Source organism: Diplotaxodon limnothrissa, linkage group LG14 (assembly GCF_057381915.1).
Source record: "Diplotaxodon limnothrissa isolate DT_005_m linkage group LG14, D_limnothrissa_male_GT1.1, whole genome shotgun sequence".
Classification (NCBI taxonomy): Eukaryota; Metazoa; Chordata; class Actinopteri; order Cichliformes; family Cichlidae; genus Diplotaxodon; species Diplotaxodon limnothrissa.
Window position 1 is genome coordinate 5494489 of NC_140609.1, and position 17148 is coordinate 5511636.

At 40.9% G+C, this 17148-nt stretch overlaps 1 protein-coding gene across 2 annotated transcripts in view; it reads right to left on the reverse strand.

Moving 5' to 3' along the window:
* fat3a (FAT atypical cadherin 3a) overlaps nt 1–17148 on the reverse strand; it is a 132700-nt gene that overhangs the window by 86152 nt on the left and 29400 nt on the right. The window contains exons 4-7 of one of the 2 annotated variants that reach the window (XM_085371094.1): nt 14729–15043; nt 13589–13799; nt 10071–10139; nt 6362–6501 (exon numbers count right to left, since the gene is read on the reverse strand). In XM_085371094.1, coding sequence (XP_085227220.1) covers nt 6362–6501; nt 10071–10139; nt 13589–13799; nt 14729–15043 — 735 coding nt within the window. The remainder of the gene's footprint in view (nt 1–6361; nt 6502–10070; nt 10140–13588; nt 13800–14728; nt 15044–17148) is intronic. The other variant, XM_085371093.1, reaches the window with a different exon arrangement.

Below are 17148 nucleotides of genomic sequence, written 5' to 3' on the forward strand. Positions count from 1 at the left end.
GTTCCTAACCATCGGGAACCCTCACTGAGTGGAAAAAAAGTTAGTATTCATCCTCCAGCTTCACTGTGTTTATATTATGCCATAACCACAGTTGTGTAGCTAGCCACTACGCAGCACATCATTATATACCAGCTAGCCAAACTTCAGTAACCCTACAAACGCCACTGCTGTTTAGTTTTCTGTCTTCATTTGTGCCGGAAGTGATAGCAGAGCTGTACTGTACGTTTTAATTTTTGCTGTGGCGATTAAGCTGCCGGATTTTTGGCTTCATGACCCTCCTTCATGGTTTGTACACGTCGAAACTCAGTTTGCTCTTCGTGGCATTTTGGCCAACGACACAAAATACCATCATGTGTTGCTGGATCTGTTGTTCACCCACCGTGTGATGACCCTCCTCTGGGATCCCCCACCCAAGGGAAATACATCGCTCACAAGGGCTGCTGCTGTGGTGCTACTCCCTCTCCAATGCAGAGCAGGCGAGAAACTCCTCTCTCTCGGGCCTGGGTGATGGTACTGGACTCGAGGTCACGGAGAGCACGTCGTCCTTGCTAGGAACGGATGACGGTGGATTCCTCTTCACTCACGTCTTCCTACAACAGTTGCCGGTGCGAGCTGGCCTCGCCAACTCCCCGCTGCTGGCCGCGAAGGATTACCACTCACTTGCAGAAGAAGTGAATCGCATTCTCCTGGATACTAGGAGCTTCGGCATCCAGGCAAAAGTTCCAGACTCACCGATGGCATCTCCCGCGCCCCCACCGATTCTCCCGGGGGCCTCAAACTCATCAGTGGTGGCCAGTGTTGGGAAGGTTACTTTTAAAATGTATTCCATTACAGAATACAGAATACATGCCCCAAAATGTATTCTATAAGCCGAAAAGTAGCTTTACTTTGTTGTGTGGGTCAACTTTTCTTGCGAGAGACAGAGAGAGGCGTTGAAAGGCTGCTCCAACAGAACTTATTGTTTTCGGAGGAAAACACAAACACGGTGTACAGTCGAGTCTTAATAGCTTACTTACAACTGGGCTCGTCAGGCACTCTTCTTGGCTGAAGTGGTTATTAGAATATTCTTTATTGTCATTGTCACAAGTACAATGAAATTGAAAGATGTTATTATATTTACATGCTTCCAGCTCCCGTTTTTCCTCGATGACAACTCGTACCTTTCCACTCCCCTTTTTCTCCCTCCTCGCGCTCACAGACCCATAACGTGTATGGCAGTCCATTCTCCCTGCAACACAGACTACACTGCCCATGATGCTACATTCTTTAGAGCTATGCTTGTAGTATTCTGCCTGTTAGCTTAGCACAACAACAACAACAACAACGAAAAGGCGCTCTCTCACCCAGGAAACACACAGTCGCAGAGAGAGAGAGCCTGGAGCCTGGGGCTCGCTCGGGCCTCTTCGGAGGTGGGGTGCCCTCGGCCTCTCGGCCTGGGGCTCGGTCACTCAGGCACGGCTGGCTGCCGGCGGAGCTCACGGGCGCGTCACTGCAACTCCCCCTGGCTTCTGCTCCGCGGCTGCTGAGTGAGCCCTCATCTGGGACTCTCCTCAGCTCTTTCTGGGACAGTGGCGCGGCTGCCCCTCTGTTGGTCTTCCTTGGTCTCTTGTGTTCTGGGGGCCTCTGGATGTCTGGAGTTTTGATCTCCTCCATACCTGCTTCATACCCTGGAGGACGGGGCTGTGGCCCCCCCACACCCTCTAGCAGATCATTACATGAAGGAACCTTTTAAAAAAAAAAAAAAACAAGCGCGTCCATGCTCACAGGTGTACACACGGGTGATCACACCCACAAACTACACCCTTTTTGGCTCCTACCTCAAAGCACACTGTGTTCTGTTGATCTTATGTGCTGCACAATAATGTTTAATATTTAGTATTTACTGTCATATTCCCATATATCATTGTGATGTTGTTTATTCTATTACTCTTGTTCTCTTCTGCTTGTTTTCTTTTTTCTTTCTCAGCAGGTGATCCAGGTGATTGATATATGCATTTTTTTCTTTTTTTTTTTTCTGCTCATTCTGTTGGTTTTTGTCTTTTGCCCTTCTCCCCCGTCCCTCTTCTCAGCTGTTTCTCTTTCCCTCTTTCTTTCTCCCCTTCTTTTCCCCAGTCAAGTCTGTCCCGTATTCAGTAAGTGAAAATAAAATGAACAATAAAAGGTGAATCAAATGGACCATTACGGCAAAGCTGGGATGGTCAATTTGGTAAAGTAAATCCGTTGGGCATCTTTCTTTGCCTTTAGACAACAATTCTGATGGCAAAAGAGCCAAACGGGACAGGCAAAAAAAAAAAAAGAAAAAAAAGAATACCACTTTTTTAAACAGTAACTGTAACGGAATACAGTTACTCATATTTTGTATTTTAAATACGTAACGGCGGTACATGTATTCCGTTACTCCCCAACACTGGTGGTGGCTGAGATCGCAGCACGGTGGCACCGTGGAAAAGGGCTGTGTTTTTACAATCATTGTGACAGCGCCATGCCGCTTTTGCACGGAAACAAATCCGCCAGCGCTCCGTAGAGGCCGCGACTGCTGGAAAGGTTACTCTTTATAGAGGAGTCATGCTCGGGGAAACGTTTGCTGGTCGACTCCAGCTCCCAGAAGGGCCTCAGGAACGCTCGTGTTGTCTTTGCATATATATTGCGTATATTATTTAATTTTTTTTTTTAAAATTGGGGATTTCCCGCACACCACCAGAGAGAGCCCGCATACCACACTTCGAGAAAGACTATATTAGGGCTATTTCTTATATTTTATAAACGTTGTAAGTAGAGCTGGGTGATATGAGATTTTTTCATATCACGATTTTTTTTCATTTCAGGCGATAACGATATCTATCACGATATAAGCCAAATAACTATATTTGTAAGATTTAAATGTGCCGTTGCTCACAAGTAAAATGTGAAATAATCAGCAGCTTGTTTTTATTTAAATATTTATTTCCCATAATAAGTTCAACAGGGTAGATGTACTTAAGGAACATGAGACCTTTTCAGATAAATAAAGGCAAATATTGCAAACTACACAAAAGGCAGCCGCTAAAGCGTTTAAGTTTCAAAATAGAACAAACGAAACAGACTAAATTGTCAATTCAACTTAGAAACAAAATATTAATTCTAAAAATAAATCTTAGTTTGTTTTACAGAAGAACAGACAAAACTGACTAACTTTTGTCAATATCAAATAAACTGAGAACTAAAAGGAAATTCTCAATCTCTCCTTGTTGTATAGCTTAGCTTTTCAAACAGTTTTAACAGTTACTTTAGTCTGACAAAAGCCGAATGACGAATTAGCGCTTCCAGTCAGAGACTGAGGCTACGTCCACACGTACACGGGTATTTTTGAAAACGGAGATTTTCCGTTTCCGTTTTAAAAAAGAATCCCGTCCACACATAAAGGGAGAAATGAAGGAAAACGCTGCTATGAACATGCCAAAGCAGCAGGTGGCGCTAGATTCCTAACCGTGCAGAAATGTTGGCCAATCAGAAGTCTAGAAGCCTCGGTGGGAAAAAGTAAACAAAGCTGGGGCATAGAAGCAGAACCGAGTCGTATGTGTGGAGGGAGAGTAACTGTGTGTATATGTAAGCATTTAAACACTGCAGAGAGTAGAATTAACAGTATTGTAGAAATTCATTTCACCGAAACAATAACGTGGCACACAGTGTGACGCATGCACCAGTTTACTGTATTTCCAGACTTGCTTTCGGCACAATTTACAGTGCACGCTACTCTGTTTTTTGTCAGACTTGAAATAGCCGAAATACCTTCACACTACGGAACTTCTATGGCTCTTCCGTTCGACAATCTCTCCGGCATTGGAACCATCATCTGTTTTCTCTTCGGTCACGCTCGGTTGATTTTTCTAGTCGGCACACTCATTTCCTCCATTATGCGCTGGCTCCATTACCCGCTGGCTGCTTCCCAAACAAACACACGTGCGGCTTGGCACTTGTGCTGTACGTAACAAGTCACGCGACGTGACGCTGCGGCTGTGATTGGTTCGGCTCTGCGCTACTTAATTTGGATCGGCTGACCTTTTTTTTTTTTTTTTTTTTTTTTTTTAAGAGGACAAGAGCGGCGAGGTCTATCGCGATAGCTTAATTTCTCTATCGAGTAAAAGTTATATCGCGATACATATCGTTATCGTTCTGTCGCCCAGCTCTAGTTGTAAGATATTGTATTATTTAATTTGTTCAGTCTGTTATTGTTATTGTCTTGGAGCAACTGTAACCCACATAATTTCCTCGGGTATAATTAAAGTATTCTGATTCTGACCCTTGTTTCTGCCTGTAGTACTGACCGTTGTATGTGAAATATATGGAATGAAGACAAAGTTCCTAAAGCAAACACACTTGGTTGGTGCTAAGTGTGGTCCTGTTCCTTAGGTTGGGGTCATCCTGTAATCTCTTAAAAACTACTTCTACTGCTTTAGTGACTGGAAGACAAGTGAAGAGAGATGTAACATCATACGAGACCATTGTTTCATCTGCCTCCATGATGACATCGCTCACCCTTCTCAACAAAATCCAAGGTGTTCTGGATGTGGTGTTTAGAGCTGCCTACCAATGGGTTGAGGATCAAAACTAAAAACCTTGAGATGTTATAGGTGACCGAGTTGAGCATACAGACAATTGGTCTTAAAGGTACAAACTGTTTATTAGCAAGAGAAGCCTACAGAGAGTCTATGGTGCTCCTCTTGGGAAAGCAAATGTGTTTGACACAACAAAGCATTCAGACCACATTCTTTGGTTGTGGTCTGAAGGGGTGTTGCACCAAGAACCTCCTTGGGATTGGTTTGGTCAATAGGAAATGGTTGCAGTTACCTGTTGTTTGCATGGAAGATGCTGATTTGTCCACAAATACTTACCATTTACTCTATGAGCTTAAGTACCCGGGCCTCCACCAGATATTCCTAGTCTGTTTTCCAGGTATATCTGGCATTCTTCCTAGCCTACTGACCCAATTCATCACTAGATAGTCATGAGTTGACAGCTCTTTCTCCTTATCCAAATGTCCAAAACAAATGACCTCAGATCAGATAATATATATTTAAAAAAAAACAGATCACTGAAATTTGGCATAAGGTGCTATGATACCAAGTACACCACTTTAGATTCAAACATGGTGTTTTTTATGGCCAACCCATACCTATGACGGAAGTCCAATAAAAAAAAAAAAACACAACACTGGTTTATCAGGCTATTCCTCCCAAGCACACCTTTCCAGCTCCATATTTGCACACATGAGTGAAAAAATCTCTTGGGAGAACTATGAATTCCCCAGACAGACTAACTAAAGACTCAAAGAAGGCTGGGAATTCTGAACTATTGTTCTGGGCATGGACAGAGGTAATGTGGTGGTGGTCTTTAGCCAGGGACTTGTGAGTGTCCTCACACCCACCCAGCTACTCTCACCACAGGCCACGCCAGAAAATGATTACAGTCCAGCCATTCTCCAGGAGTATGGTTCCAGAACCCTTACTATACACTGAGGTATATTTATTCGGTAGCACTCCATGTCCTGCACTTGCTCAGATTCCTTCCCCACCAGTGACGTGATGTTCCACATCCCCAAAAACGAATGTATTACTGAGGATACACAGGCCCAGGACTCCACGTTTGTCTACCACCCTGCCTAAGGAATCTATTGTAATCCAAATGTCAGAATTATTATGGAAGGTATTTCTAAATAAGGGGACCAGTCTGAATAGTCTGAATAGAAACACTAATTGTTCTTTTCATTCCTATCCTCTGTAAACCCAGTGGAATGGTAAAATAAAGTTCTTACAACTTACACTTCTTGTCATTACAAACATGATGGGAGTGGAAACTGGTGACATAATCACAACCTCTAACTTACTGGTTTGCATTACTGGACATTTCTGGTAAATGGGTTGGTTCTTATATAGCATTTTTCTACTCTACTGGAGCATTCCAAGCACTTTATAAAACATGTTTCTTTCATTCATACCCATTAATACAAGCACTTTTTTCTCTGCTTTTTCTACCTAAATGCTATCTAACTTTTTTTTTTTTGTTTTTTCTATCTAACATTCATACACATTTACAGTCCTGCTCTACCTCCTGAGCTGCAGCCACCCCAATGTATCACACAATCTTTCTGTTCCATGAATTTGCATGTAAATAATTTAGCTGAAATATTTTCATGTCCCTAAACATGATTTTTATCTATCTGGTCATATGTACCAATTCCTATCTGGTGAATATTTTCCAATTTTAAAAGGCAATAAAGTCCACATTTTGAAATTTTTTCCACGTTTTGACACAAGACTGTGCTACAAAATCAGTTGAAATGTACCAAACTGTAGGCAACGCTGAAATAAAGGAAAAGTGGTACCTGGGTATATGCAGTGTTGGTGCCATCTGTAGCCTGCACTGTCATGTTGTAGAAGGAGCACTGTTCAGCATCAAGAGGTTTGGCAATGATGATGGTGCCCACAGTCTTCGCTACATCAAACACACTGTCACTGTTCCCACCTGCACCACAGCACAAATGTCAAGCAAGAAAGGATGGCCAAAAAATGCAGCTCATACCTACTTTGAATGCACACGAGTTATGATGAATATGTGAATAAACACAAAAACCACACAATTTTATTTTGTGGATCAGTGGGTTCCAGTCATGTAAAACATGCGTATGCGTTACTGAGTCCTGAAATGCATGAATTGTTTTTTGGGTTTTTTTTGTACAATCCTAATCAGTAAATTAACCAGTGCAGTGTTGGGATAAGGGCAGAGAACATGACTAGAGACCATTGCCTAAGAGTTTGTGATAGTGCAAAGGAGGAAAGGATGGCTGCTGACAGGTTTAAGCTCTTCCATCACACACAAACACACATCACAAACTCCTATACACCACAGATTACATATAATAATATATAATATACAGCATATGCTATAAAATGCCAATATGAAGCAAGAATCACAGTAACACACTAAAGCAACAAGCAAAAACACTTTCCATGCTGGTAGTACCCCTCCCTTTTGCTTAGAGTGTGCTGCAGTTTGAGTGTGTTATTGCAAAAATTTCTCATCTATTTTTGTTTTTGGCTATTTTTCCTAGTTTTTGTTTGCTTTGTGAAGTTGGTGGACTAGGGTGTTGGGAAATGGGGGCAGCTGACTAGCAATCATGCCATGAAGCTGGTTCTAGCTGTCAGCTGCTCAGTGGGGGATTATAACGCGCCTGTGGGTGAGTTGGTTGGGTATGGAGGTATGGAATCAATCTCCCAAATGACTAATGCAGTGGCGATGTTTCTGGACAGCACAAATTGTATCAAGTTGTTGACAGCGGTGGAGTGATTAAAGACACCCTCACTCCTGTTCTCTCTCTGGTTAATCCTATTTTGTCACCATCCTGCTCCACCTTTCATCAAGAATGAAGTGTTAGAGGAAGAGTTATCTACTCTCCTTTAAACTATTTAACTATTTTACCACAAAGAGATAAATAGCGTAATTAAAATTATTGATGTTACATCAAAAGGAAGATCTCACTCAGTCTGGGGAGAGTGAGGGAGATGGCAGTGGCACTGCTGTCACATTTTCTTGCCTTGGTGGCAAAAAGACTTGCAGAGTAGCTGGATTCTAAGGAAGGTTTGCTAGCCCTCAGGCCATCCCTCCATTCTGCAAACCGCCAGATTAAAATATAAGAAATGACACAAATAACAATCAAAGTGCAATCAAAAGAGAGAAAAAGATGAAGGGGATGGACTGACAGTGAACATGTAGAGAAAGGTGAACAGTATTAATTAATATTATATTAAATGCTCATAATTTGCTGACAGATGTATTTATTTTATTCTTATTTTTAATAATTATGATGTGTATTGAATAACCCTCAGCTTTGTTTGCTTGTTGCATATTGTCTCTTTTACCCCAGGAAGGGGTTAAATGAGAATGAAAAATAGAGTAAAAAAAAAAGTAAAGTAAGAACAATAGCAAGCCGGTGGTGAATGGGTGAATGTAGGTATCAAGAGGCTAAGCAAAAGACCAGTGGGGGAAAAAAGGAATGGAGAGATGCAGGTATAACAAAGAAACAAATGGGACAGAGTAGCTGAATCTGTGTGTGTGTGTGTGTGTGTGTGTGGGGGGGGGGGGGGGGGGGGGGGAGTATCATTCTAGTTTTCTAGTTTTTTGTTGTTATTGTTTATTTATCAAATTAATTCAATTTATAGAATGCCAAATCACAACAACAGATACCTCAAGGTGCTTTATATGGCAAGGAAAATGATCTTACATTAATACAGTTATATAATACAATCAGAATATCCCTATGGACAAGCACTTTGGTGAGAGTGGGAAGGAAAGACTCCCTTTTAACAGGAAGAAACCCCCAGCAGAGCCAGCCTCAAGGAGGGGCAGCCATCTGCTGCTTTTTGTTTTATTTGGAACATTATGCTTCACCTATGTGTACTTTGCCACCGGCCATTATAAATGGCTCACCTTTAGTTCACCCAAGTTAGTATTAATGGCCCAATGAAGCTTTCTGGAGCATTGAAGCCTATATTGAAAAAAGGGATCATTACTCAAAGCTTTTCACCACAGTCCTCTTTTGTGGCATCTGGTGGCCCAAAATATGAAGAACAGCTTAAATCTACAATTTAAAATTAACTGCTTCATTATGATTCCCCACTCCATACAGCTGAGTTGACAGCCTCTGTTTAATATTATGTGACAATTCTGTCTGATATCAGGCTACCATTGTGGTGCATTGAAGATGTCTTGATGCTCTCTCAATCATCCAGGTAAGTAAACCCCAATAGGCTGATTCTGTTTATCTGGACGTAGCATTTTCAGTGGGAAAAATATTTCGTCACTCATCCAAGTGACTTCTTCAGTCTGAACTGACTGCTGGTTTCCCCAACCTTATAAAAAGTACATTGCATAATGACTGAAACTAGCCCACGCAACAATGGGCTGGGAGGTCAGTTCCTTGATGCAAATTCTCATGACCACTGATCAACAACTACTGGACAGCTGGACATTTGTCAAAGCTAGGAAGTCACCTAAAGAAAGCTCCAGCCAATCCAAGAGAGAAGGACAACTGCTGCCAACACGAAAAACCTGTAGTGATCTCGTACGTGTCAGGAGTATCAGAACAGCTGAAACGCATTTTTTCTAAACACAGCACCTCTGTGATTTTTAAACCCCAAAAAACACTGCGCCAAAAATTGGTCTACCCTAAGGATTGGGTCCCCTGACACAAACAGAGTAATATAGTGTACGTTGTTAAGTGCCAGGAGGATTGCAATGATTTATACATCGGCGAAACCAAAAAACCTCTAGTGAAGCAGATGGCACAACAGAGAAGAGCTTCCTCGTCAGGCCAGGACTCCGCACACCATTTGCACCTACAGGCCAGTGGACACTCTTTCAATGATGAGGATGTACACATCCTGGACAAGGAGGAACGCTGGTTTGAGCAGGGAGTCAAGGGGGGCATTTACGTGAAAAGGGAAAGACCATCTCTGAAATGTGGAGGGGGCCTGAGGGTAGATTTTTCACCATTTTTACAATGCTGTAATTGCAGCCATTTCCCCAACTTTCTGTGAATTGTACTCATGTCCATTGATCAGTGGTCTTTGACCAATGGGCTTTGGTCAGTAGTTGTTCATCAACTGTCATGAGAATTTGCATATTAAAGATCAAGGAACTGCGCTTCCAGTCCATTGCTCCTTCAGTGAGCTAGTTTCAGTCATTATGCAAATGTACTGTTTATAAGGTTGGACAAAAAAAATGTTTCCCTTTTTTTTCCCCTTTTTGTATTGTTTTACTAAACCTGCATCCCTTCAACTAATCTTGGCTACAACAGTCCATCCATCTCTCTCTCTCTGCCTCACACATACACAGAGAGAGACACATACACACATGCGCACATTCGAAAAACCAGCCACATCCAACTAATCAGTTATAGCACAGGCACCACAAGCACAGATAACAAGCAGAGGGGTGCATCATTGGTGCAAAAACAGTAAAATAAAGAATGACAGAAAAATAATGAAAATAGGGTGCTGAGAAGGCAGAAAATAGCAGTAGTGGAAGGGAGATACCTTCTGAGGAACAGTTCCTGCCACAAGTGCTCTGCAGAATATAGAACATCTCACGGAAAGACCTGGGACCTTATGGGCATGAAGCATTGAGAAGAGACAGGAAAGATGAGGTGAGACAGAAAGGTCAGAGAGCCTCCAGGGGAAGGACAAAAGAAAGGAGAACTATCTGGGTTTATACAGTGCTGTGCAAAAGTATTTGCCTTTATCCTGATTCCTTATTCTTTTGCATATTTGTCACTAAATGATGATTGCATTTATTACGGGCCATCAGAATTAGAATACTTTATTAATCCATAATGACATTATATGGCACCCAAACCTACCTAGCTCTGTGTGCAAAAGTAATTGCCTCCCTTGTTAAATCATGAATTAACTATCATTAACCAGTGTGGCGGGGCATGGTGTTATGGTATGGCTGCAGGGGAGGCTGACACACCGGAGCTCCATCAGTTCATCATGCCTCCCCTGCAAAAGACTTGCTGGGACCTGAGGTTGTGGTTGTTGTGTGGGGTGTAGCCGAAAAGCAGCAACTGAATAAAAAGTGCTAAAAAGAGCAAACTATGTGGTCAGGTCCGTCATTCCTGTGCCACACTGAGTTTAGTTTCATTAGACACACTCAGGTCTGATTACTGATGAATCAAGCACAGAAATGAAAAAGAACCTGTCCAACAAAGTGATGTACGTTAAGGTCTCAAGTAGCAACACATCATACCACTATCTGAAGAAACAGTTGAGAAACAAAGCTATTGACATCTATCAGTCTGAAAAAGGTTACAGAGCAAATTGTAAGGGTTTTAACCCATTCTGATATTAACATGTATTTAGAAAGGCTGAAAGGTTTACTGGATGATCACTTGGGGCAAAATTGTATATTTTATGCGTGTAGTTTATCCATCAGAAAATGCTTTTTTGCTTGAAGTTATTGAAGTTAAAATAATGTACAGGGTGGGCCATTTATATGGATACACTGTAATAAAATGGGAATGGTTGGTGATATTAAAGTCCTGTTTGTGGCACATTAGTATATGTGAGGGGCAAACTCCTCAAGATGGTTGGTGACCATGGTGGCCATTTAGAAGTCAGCCATCTTGGATACAACTTTTGTTTTTTTCAATAGGAAGAGGGCCATGTGACACAAATTGGTAATGTCACAAGAAAAACAATGGCGTGCTTGTTTTCAACATAACTTTATTCTTTCATGAGTTATTTACAAGTTTCTGACCACTTATAAAATGTGTTCAATGTGCTGCCCATTGTGTTGGATTGTCAATGCAACCCTCTTCTCCCACTCTTCACACACTGATAGCAACACCGCAGGAGAAATGCCAGCACAGGCATCCAGTATCCGTAGTTTCAGGTGCTGCACATCTCGTATCTTCACACCATAGACATTTGCCTTCAGATGACCCCAAAGATAAAAGTCTAAGGGGGTCAGATCGGGAGACCCTGGGGGCCATTCAACTGGCCCATAACGACCAATCCACTTTCCAGGAAACTGTTCATCTAGGAATGCTCGGACCTGGCACCCATAATGTGAGTTTTTCTTGCTGGAAAAATTCATTGAGTTTATTGATGAAGAATGGACCCACTATCGTTGTACCCCATATACCACACCAAACCATCACTTTTGTTGTTCCAACAGTCTTGGAGGGATCCATCCAATGTGGGTTAGTGTCAGACCAATAGCGGTGGTTTTGTTTGTTAACTTCACCATTCACATAAAAGTTTGCCTCATCACTGAACAAAATCTTCTGCGTGAACTGAGGGCCCTGTTCCAATTTTTGTTTTGCCCATTCTGCAAATTCTTTGCACCGATCTGGGTCATCCTCGTTGAGATGCTGCAGTAGCTGGAGTTTGTAAGGGTGCCATTTGTGAGTAGCTAATATCTGCCGAAGGGATGTTTGATTAATGCCACTCTCCAGTGACATGCGGCGAGTGTTACACTGTAGGCTCTTGCTGAATGAAGCTAGGACAGCCACTGATGTTTCTTCATTAGTGACAGTTTGCTCTGAAATCTGCTGCAATGACCCGGTTACTGCGTTCACCAGATATCAACACAATTTCGATCCGCTCCTCACGTGTTAACCTCTTCAACATGTCAATGGCTGTGAACAAAGAGAAACTTATAAATAACTCATGAAAGAATAAAGTTATGTTGAAACCAAGCACACCATTGTTTTTCTTGTGACATTACCATTATTGGTAATGTGACACATCAAACTTATGTTTGATGTGTCACATGGCTCTCTTCCTATTGAAAAAACAAAAGTTGTATCCAAGATGGCCGACTTCTAAATGGCCACCATGGTCACCACCCATCTTGAGGAGTTTGCCCCCTCACATATACTAATGTGCCACAAACAGGACTTTAATATCACCAACCATTCCCATTTTATTACAGTGTATCCATATAAATGGCTCACCCTGTACATTGGAAATAACATGAAAGTGCAGTTGTTTTTTATTGCATCATCAGCTGGGATTCCTGGTCTGTGTCTTTTGCCAAATTTACAAGTGATGATCACATATACCCATGATCACACACACTACATGGTCTTTCAGTTGACTTACCTGTGCTGCTGTAATGCTAAATATTCTATGTTTTATCCTTTTTTTCCTTTTTAAAAAAAAAATTAAATAAAATGTTTACCTTCTTCATATTGTTTCCTAAATAACTAAAACACATTTTTTCAAGTTTCAGATTATGAGAAACCATCATTACACACAAATGAAGTGAGAAAAATGTGTTTGAAGTGAGAGTGACATGGACAGAAAACAGAGAAAAAATACAAAGAGAGGCAGAGCTAAGGAGAGCCAGAAGCACAAGTCAGAAGGTATCTCCAGGTTAATGTACACTGACTAGAAAGACAAAAAGTGTATTGTGGGAATGTCTGTCGTCCCCTGTCGCATTTATCTATATATTTTGGGCTGATTGGAGCCAACAATACATCACAGCTAGAGACCTGTCAGAGTACAAATACGGTCTTTTTTTGTTTGTTTGTTTTAAATACATTACTCACTCTCTAAAGTCTAATTGTTTTTGATCTGGTAATTTGTGCTGCTTCTGATACAATGTGGGTTGTTACTGCAATGAACTTGGCTAAACTATGTTTATTAATTAACACAGTTTTAGTTGATCACTCCCCTCTAGTTGACATTTGTTTTGTGATAGCAGCATAATATTAAATTGCCCTGCTTAGTAAATATAGCTGTGAATACTTCAATGAAACAATCCTTTTTTTTTTAAAACAAAGAGAGAAAAATAAACAAATGTATCTAATTTAAGTTTCATCCTGATTTTAATCCATATTAGACTACCAACAGATTACTTGAACTGGGATCTGAGAAGCTGTCACTATGGTAACTGGGATGGGGAGAACATACCATGCAGACCACTGTGTCTGAGCTGTACCTAATTTATACCAACACAACATGCATCAAACCTGAGCACACCCTTCCTTACACAACAAAACCCTCAAGTGGTTTACGAAGCATACTCCATTACAGGGGCATTTTACCTGTGATGTCAAACCACAAAGGGGTGGAGCTCTGCTGCATAGATACCACACCCACAATCTCAGCCACCCTGTCATTCTCCATCACAGTGAAATTGTAGAATGGTTCATCAAAAATCAGCGGTAGAGTGAGAGCTGGCGGTCGGCGGATCCACTCAATGTGCAGTCGCGCTGTGGAGGATTTCTGAGGACGTCCATTGTCTGTTGCTTTGATCTGAACATAGAGGAAAAGAAAGGCAAAGGGTCTTTTGCAGACTAAAATATTTCCATATGCTATGATACAATATACCCCACAACTATATCACGCCATTCTTGAAGTCCACAGTATTCATCACTTTAAACGTTAACGTGTTTGCTGTGTTTTCGGTTTTTAGCTGGCATCAAATACAGACCTTCCACAAGTTGAAAACTTAGATTTCCTTATTTGTTTTGGTATGCTGGTTGATTATTTCTTTGTTGTAACAACACTTCTTGCCATGGTCACAATAAACAGGCATCGGAAACCTTGCCACATTTGTAAGGAAAATGCATTTGTGGGTTTAGGAGCAGAGTTGAGTAAATGGGTTGTGCCCTTGAAAAACTTCCAAACAGCTTATTCTGTTATTGACTCTTGTTTGGCATTCTTTATTAGATTAAATGGGGACTCAGTAGCATGTGGAAAAACCACACACAGCCACAAGAGCCTGGCACCTTATTCTCATGCTGGTCACCAGCTTGGTCACACACTGCTGTGAGATGGCATCCCATTCTTCAATCAGCATTTTTGAAGAATGCTATTCTTTTGTCAGAAGCCAGATAACAAAACTAAAATCAGTGTGCATCAATTAAATAAGCACCAAACTCTGTTATTTTGAGTGCTGTTCAGGCAACCTTAATGATGAAGAAATATTTTTAAAGAGCATTTCCTAAAATCAAGATCATCAAGAAAAACAAAAGTAAATACACAATGAATCTTTTACACACATTCCCTAGATTCAGAGAATATGTTCTCCTGATTGTAGAAATGGACAGACCTGCCTCAAACAAGTCCTTCACAACAAAGATTAAGCGATTAATTTATGATTTGGAGTTTAGAAAATACAACTTAAATGTTCTTGAACTCACAGAGCAGACATGTTTAACAAATTTTTAAAAAATCCATACAGTCAGGATGTCGTAGCTCCCTGCACTGAAGGCCTTGCGTGAAGATACCACTGCTGTCTTGGGGTCGATGAAGAACTTCCCATCCTCATTGCCATCCACAATGCTGTAGGAGAGGTCACAGTTTGGCCCATCATCACGGTCATAGGCAAACACCCGATAGATTGGTTCTCCCTTCTTTCTACGCTCCCTCTCTGGAAGTTTGACTTGATACACCTTCTCAGGAAATATGGGCTTGTTGTCGTTTTCATCCAGGACTTGAACTATCACCCAAACAGTACTTTGCTTGGGATTAGGGCCACCATCTGACACCAACACCTGTATGGGCAGAAAGGCTTGTTCAAAAATATATACAGTGTTCCTAATCACAAACTTGATCTTTCATGACACATAAGCAACCATGCTGTTCTAGTAGAGATTGTCCCCCAAACATTAATTAGTAAATTAGTCCATTTGTTCACTTTATTCGTTTGTTTTGCAGTTTTCTTCATTAATATAATTCATTAATCATTTGGTTAAACCTAACTGATATTATCAGGCGCGCACATAGTAGCATTGTGTGGTTTTTCTAAAAATGTTTTGTTATATTAATTATGTTTCTCTTTCTTTGAGTTACCTGGTTTTGGGTGGTGGCTGTTTCCTGGTCTGGGAAAAAGGTGTGGCTGAGGACTCTGAGAACAAAATGCCTGCTCAGCAGGACAGACCATGTGGTTATCAGGAACAGGGTTATTTTAGGTTTAGTTAGGTTATTCTGTGCTTAGTTAATATTAAAGTGTTTTGGTTTTTCCCCCTATTGTGTGAAAATGGTTTGGTCAAACCACTATAAAAGCTACTTTCATGTGTCTTTGTAATTAGGTCAGTTTGTGAGTTAAGTTGTGTCCACTTTGTTTAAGTTTCTGGAAATTACTTTTTGTAGAGTTATATTCGGTTGACCTCTTTTATGGGCCTTCTAATTATGTTTTTGAATTTTGTCATTTTTGAACTTTTTGAGGGTTAAAATAAAGAAAACCCTTTTTGAAGACATTTTTTTTTGCCTGTGTCCTCTATGCCTTGGCTGCTTGGTCCCTCACAATTAGAAAGTGCAGCTTATTGAGACCAATAGTTAGTTTTAAAATTAAGTGACTGCCAGAGTGAAATTTAGAAGAGGTTGGATAGATAAAGCATTGTTGGGACAAAATATCTGATATGCAGTCACTATTACATAGTTTGAAGTATTTAAAAAGAACAACCCAAATATTTTGTTCTTGGCTTCTAATCAAACATCCTGACTCACTATACTGCACTTTGTGCAGGTGACTACGCAGAGCAGGTGCGATCTAGCAGAACAGAAATAGCGCTAAACAGTCTACTGAAGATGTTATCGCCATAGCAACTCCATTTTCAGCCATTTGGACCACTGACAGAACTAGAGGATGCTCTTTGTTGACTTTAGAACTGTCTTTATTACCATCATCCCAAATATTTTAGTCAGAAAACACACTGGCTTTGTCCCAACCATCCACACCTGCATCAAGGACTTTTTGACTCAATATGTCAAATTTCCTCCACCTTCCTCGCCTGCCCCCCATACTTCCTTCCTTCCATTACATTGAAGACTGGAGTTCTTAGAGGTTGTGCTCTCCTTTGTACACTGTACACCTTCACATTTATCTAGCATTATTAAATTTGCTGATGACACAACTGTTCTTGGGCTTATCTCAGGAGAATATCAGTCAGCATTAATAGATGAGACACAGTAGCTATCAGGATAGTGCTCAGTGAATAATCTGGTATTGCAGACCAAAGAGCTGATATGGACTACAGGACAAAGCATTACTCAAACCAAGGCACACTCATTATTATGGGTAGCATTTCAATTAAAATTTAAGGAGCTCCAGTTAGGGAAAATTGTCCTCAAACAAAGGTATTTGTATTTGTATTTTAACTCAATGCAATACATTTTGAAATAGGCTAATAGTCAACAACTGGATGTCAGTGAAAGAAAGCACATACAATTCAATAGTCTAATTCTGATACCCTTACTGGACGTAACATCACAAAGTGAAGATAACCATCGAGTCTATTAAGGAGATGGTGCTGGACCCCCAAGCAGTAGGAGACCACAACCCACTGTTTATCCATAATGAAGAAATCAATCATATCAAATCCTAAATTTATCTTGGGATTCAACTTGATTATCTCTTCAGTTGCAATGACCACAATGTGTTCTCGTTTTGTTTTTTGTTTGTTTGTTAGTTAGTTTGTTTTTAACACAGACTAAAGGTGTTTGAAAAAGAGAAAAAAAATTGACTTCACTTGACATAATCAGAAAATAATGTTTCAGTTCTATCAGGCTGTACTGGAAAGCATCATAGGGTGTGGCATATTATCATGCAGGGCTCTAGACTAACTTTTTGCCATGGGCGCACCGGTACGCCTAACTT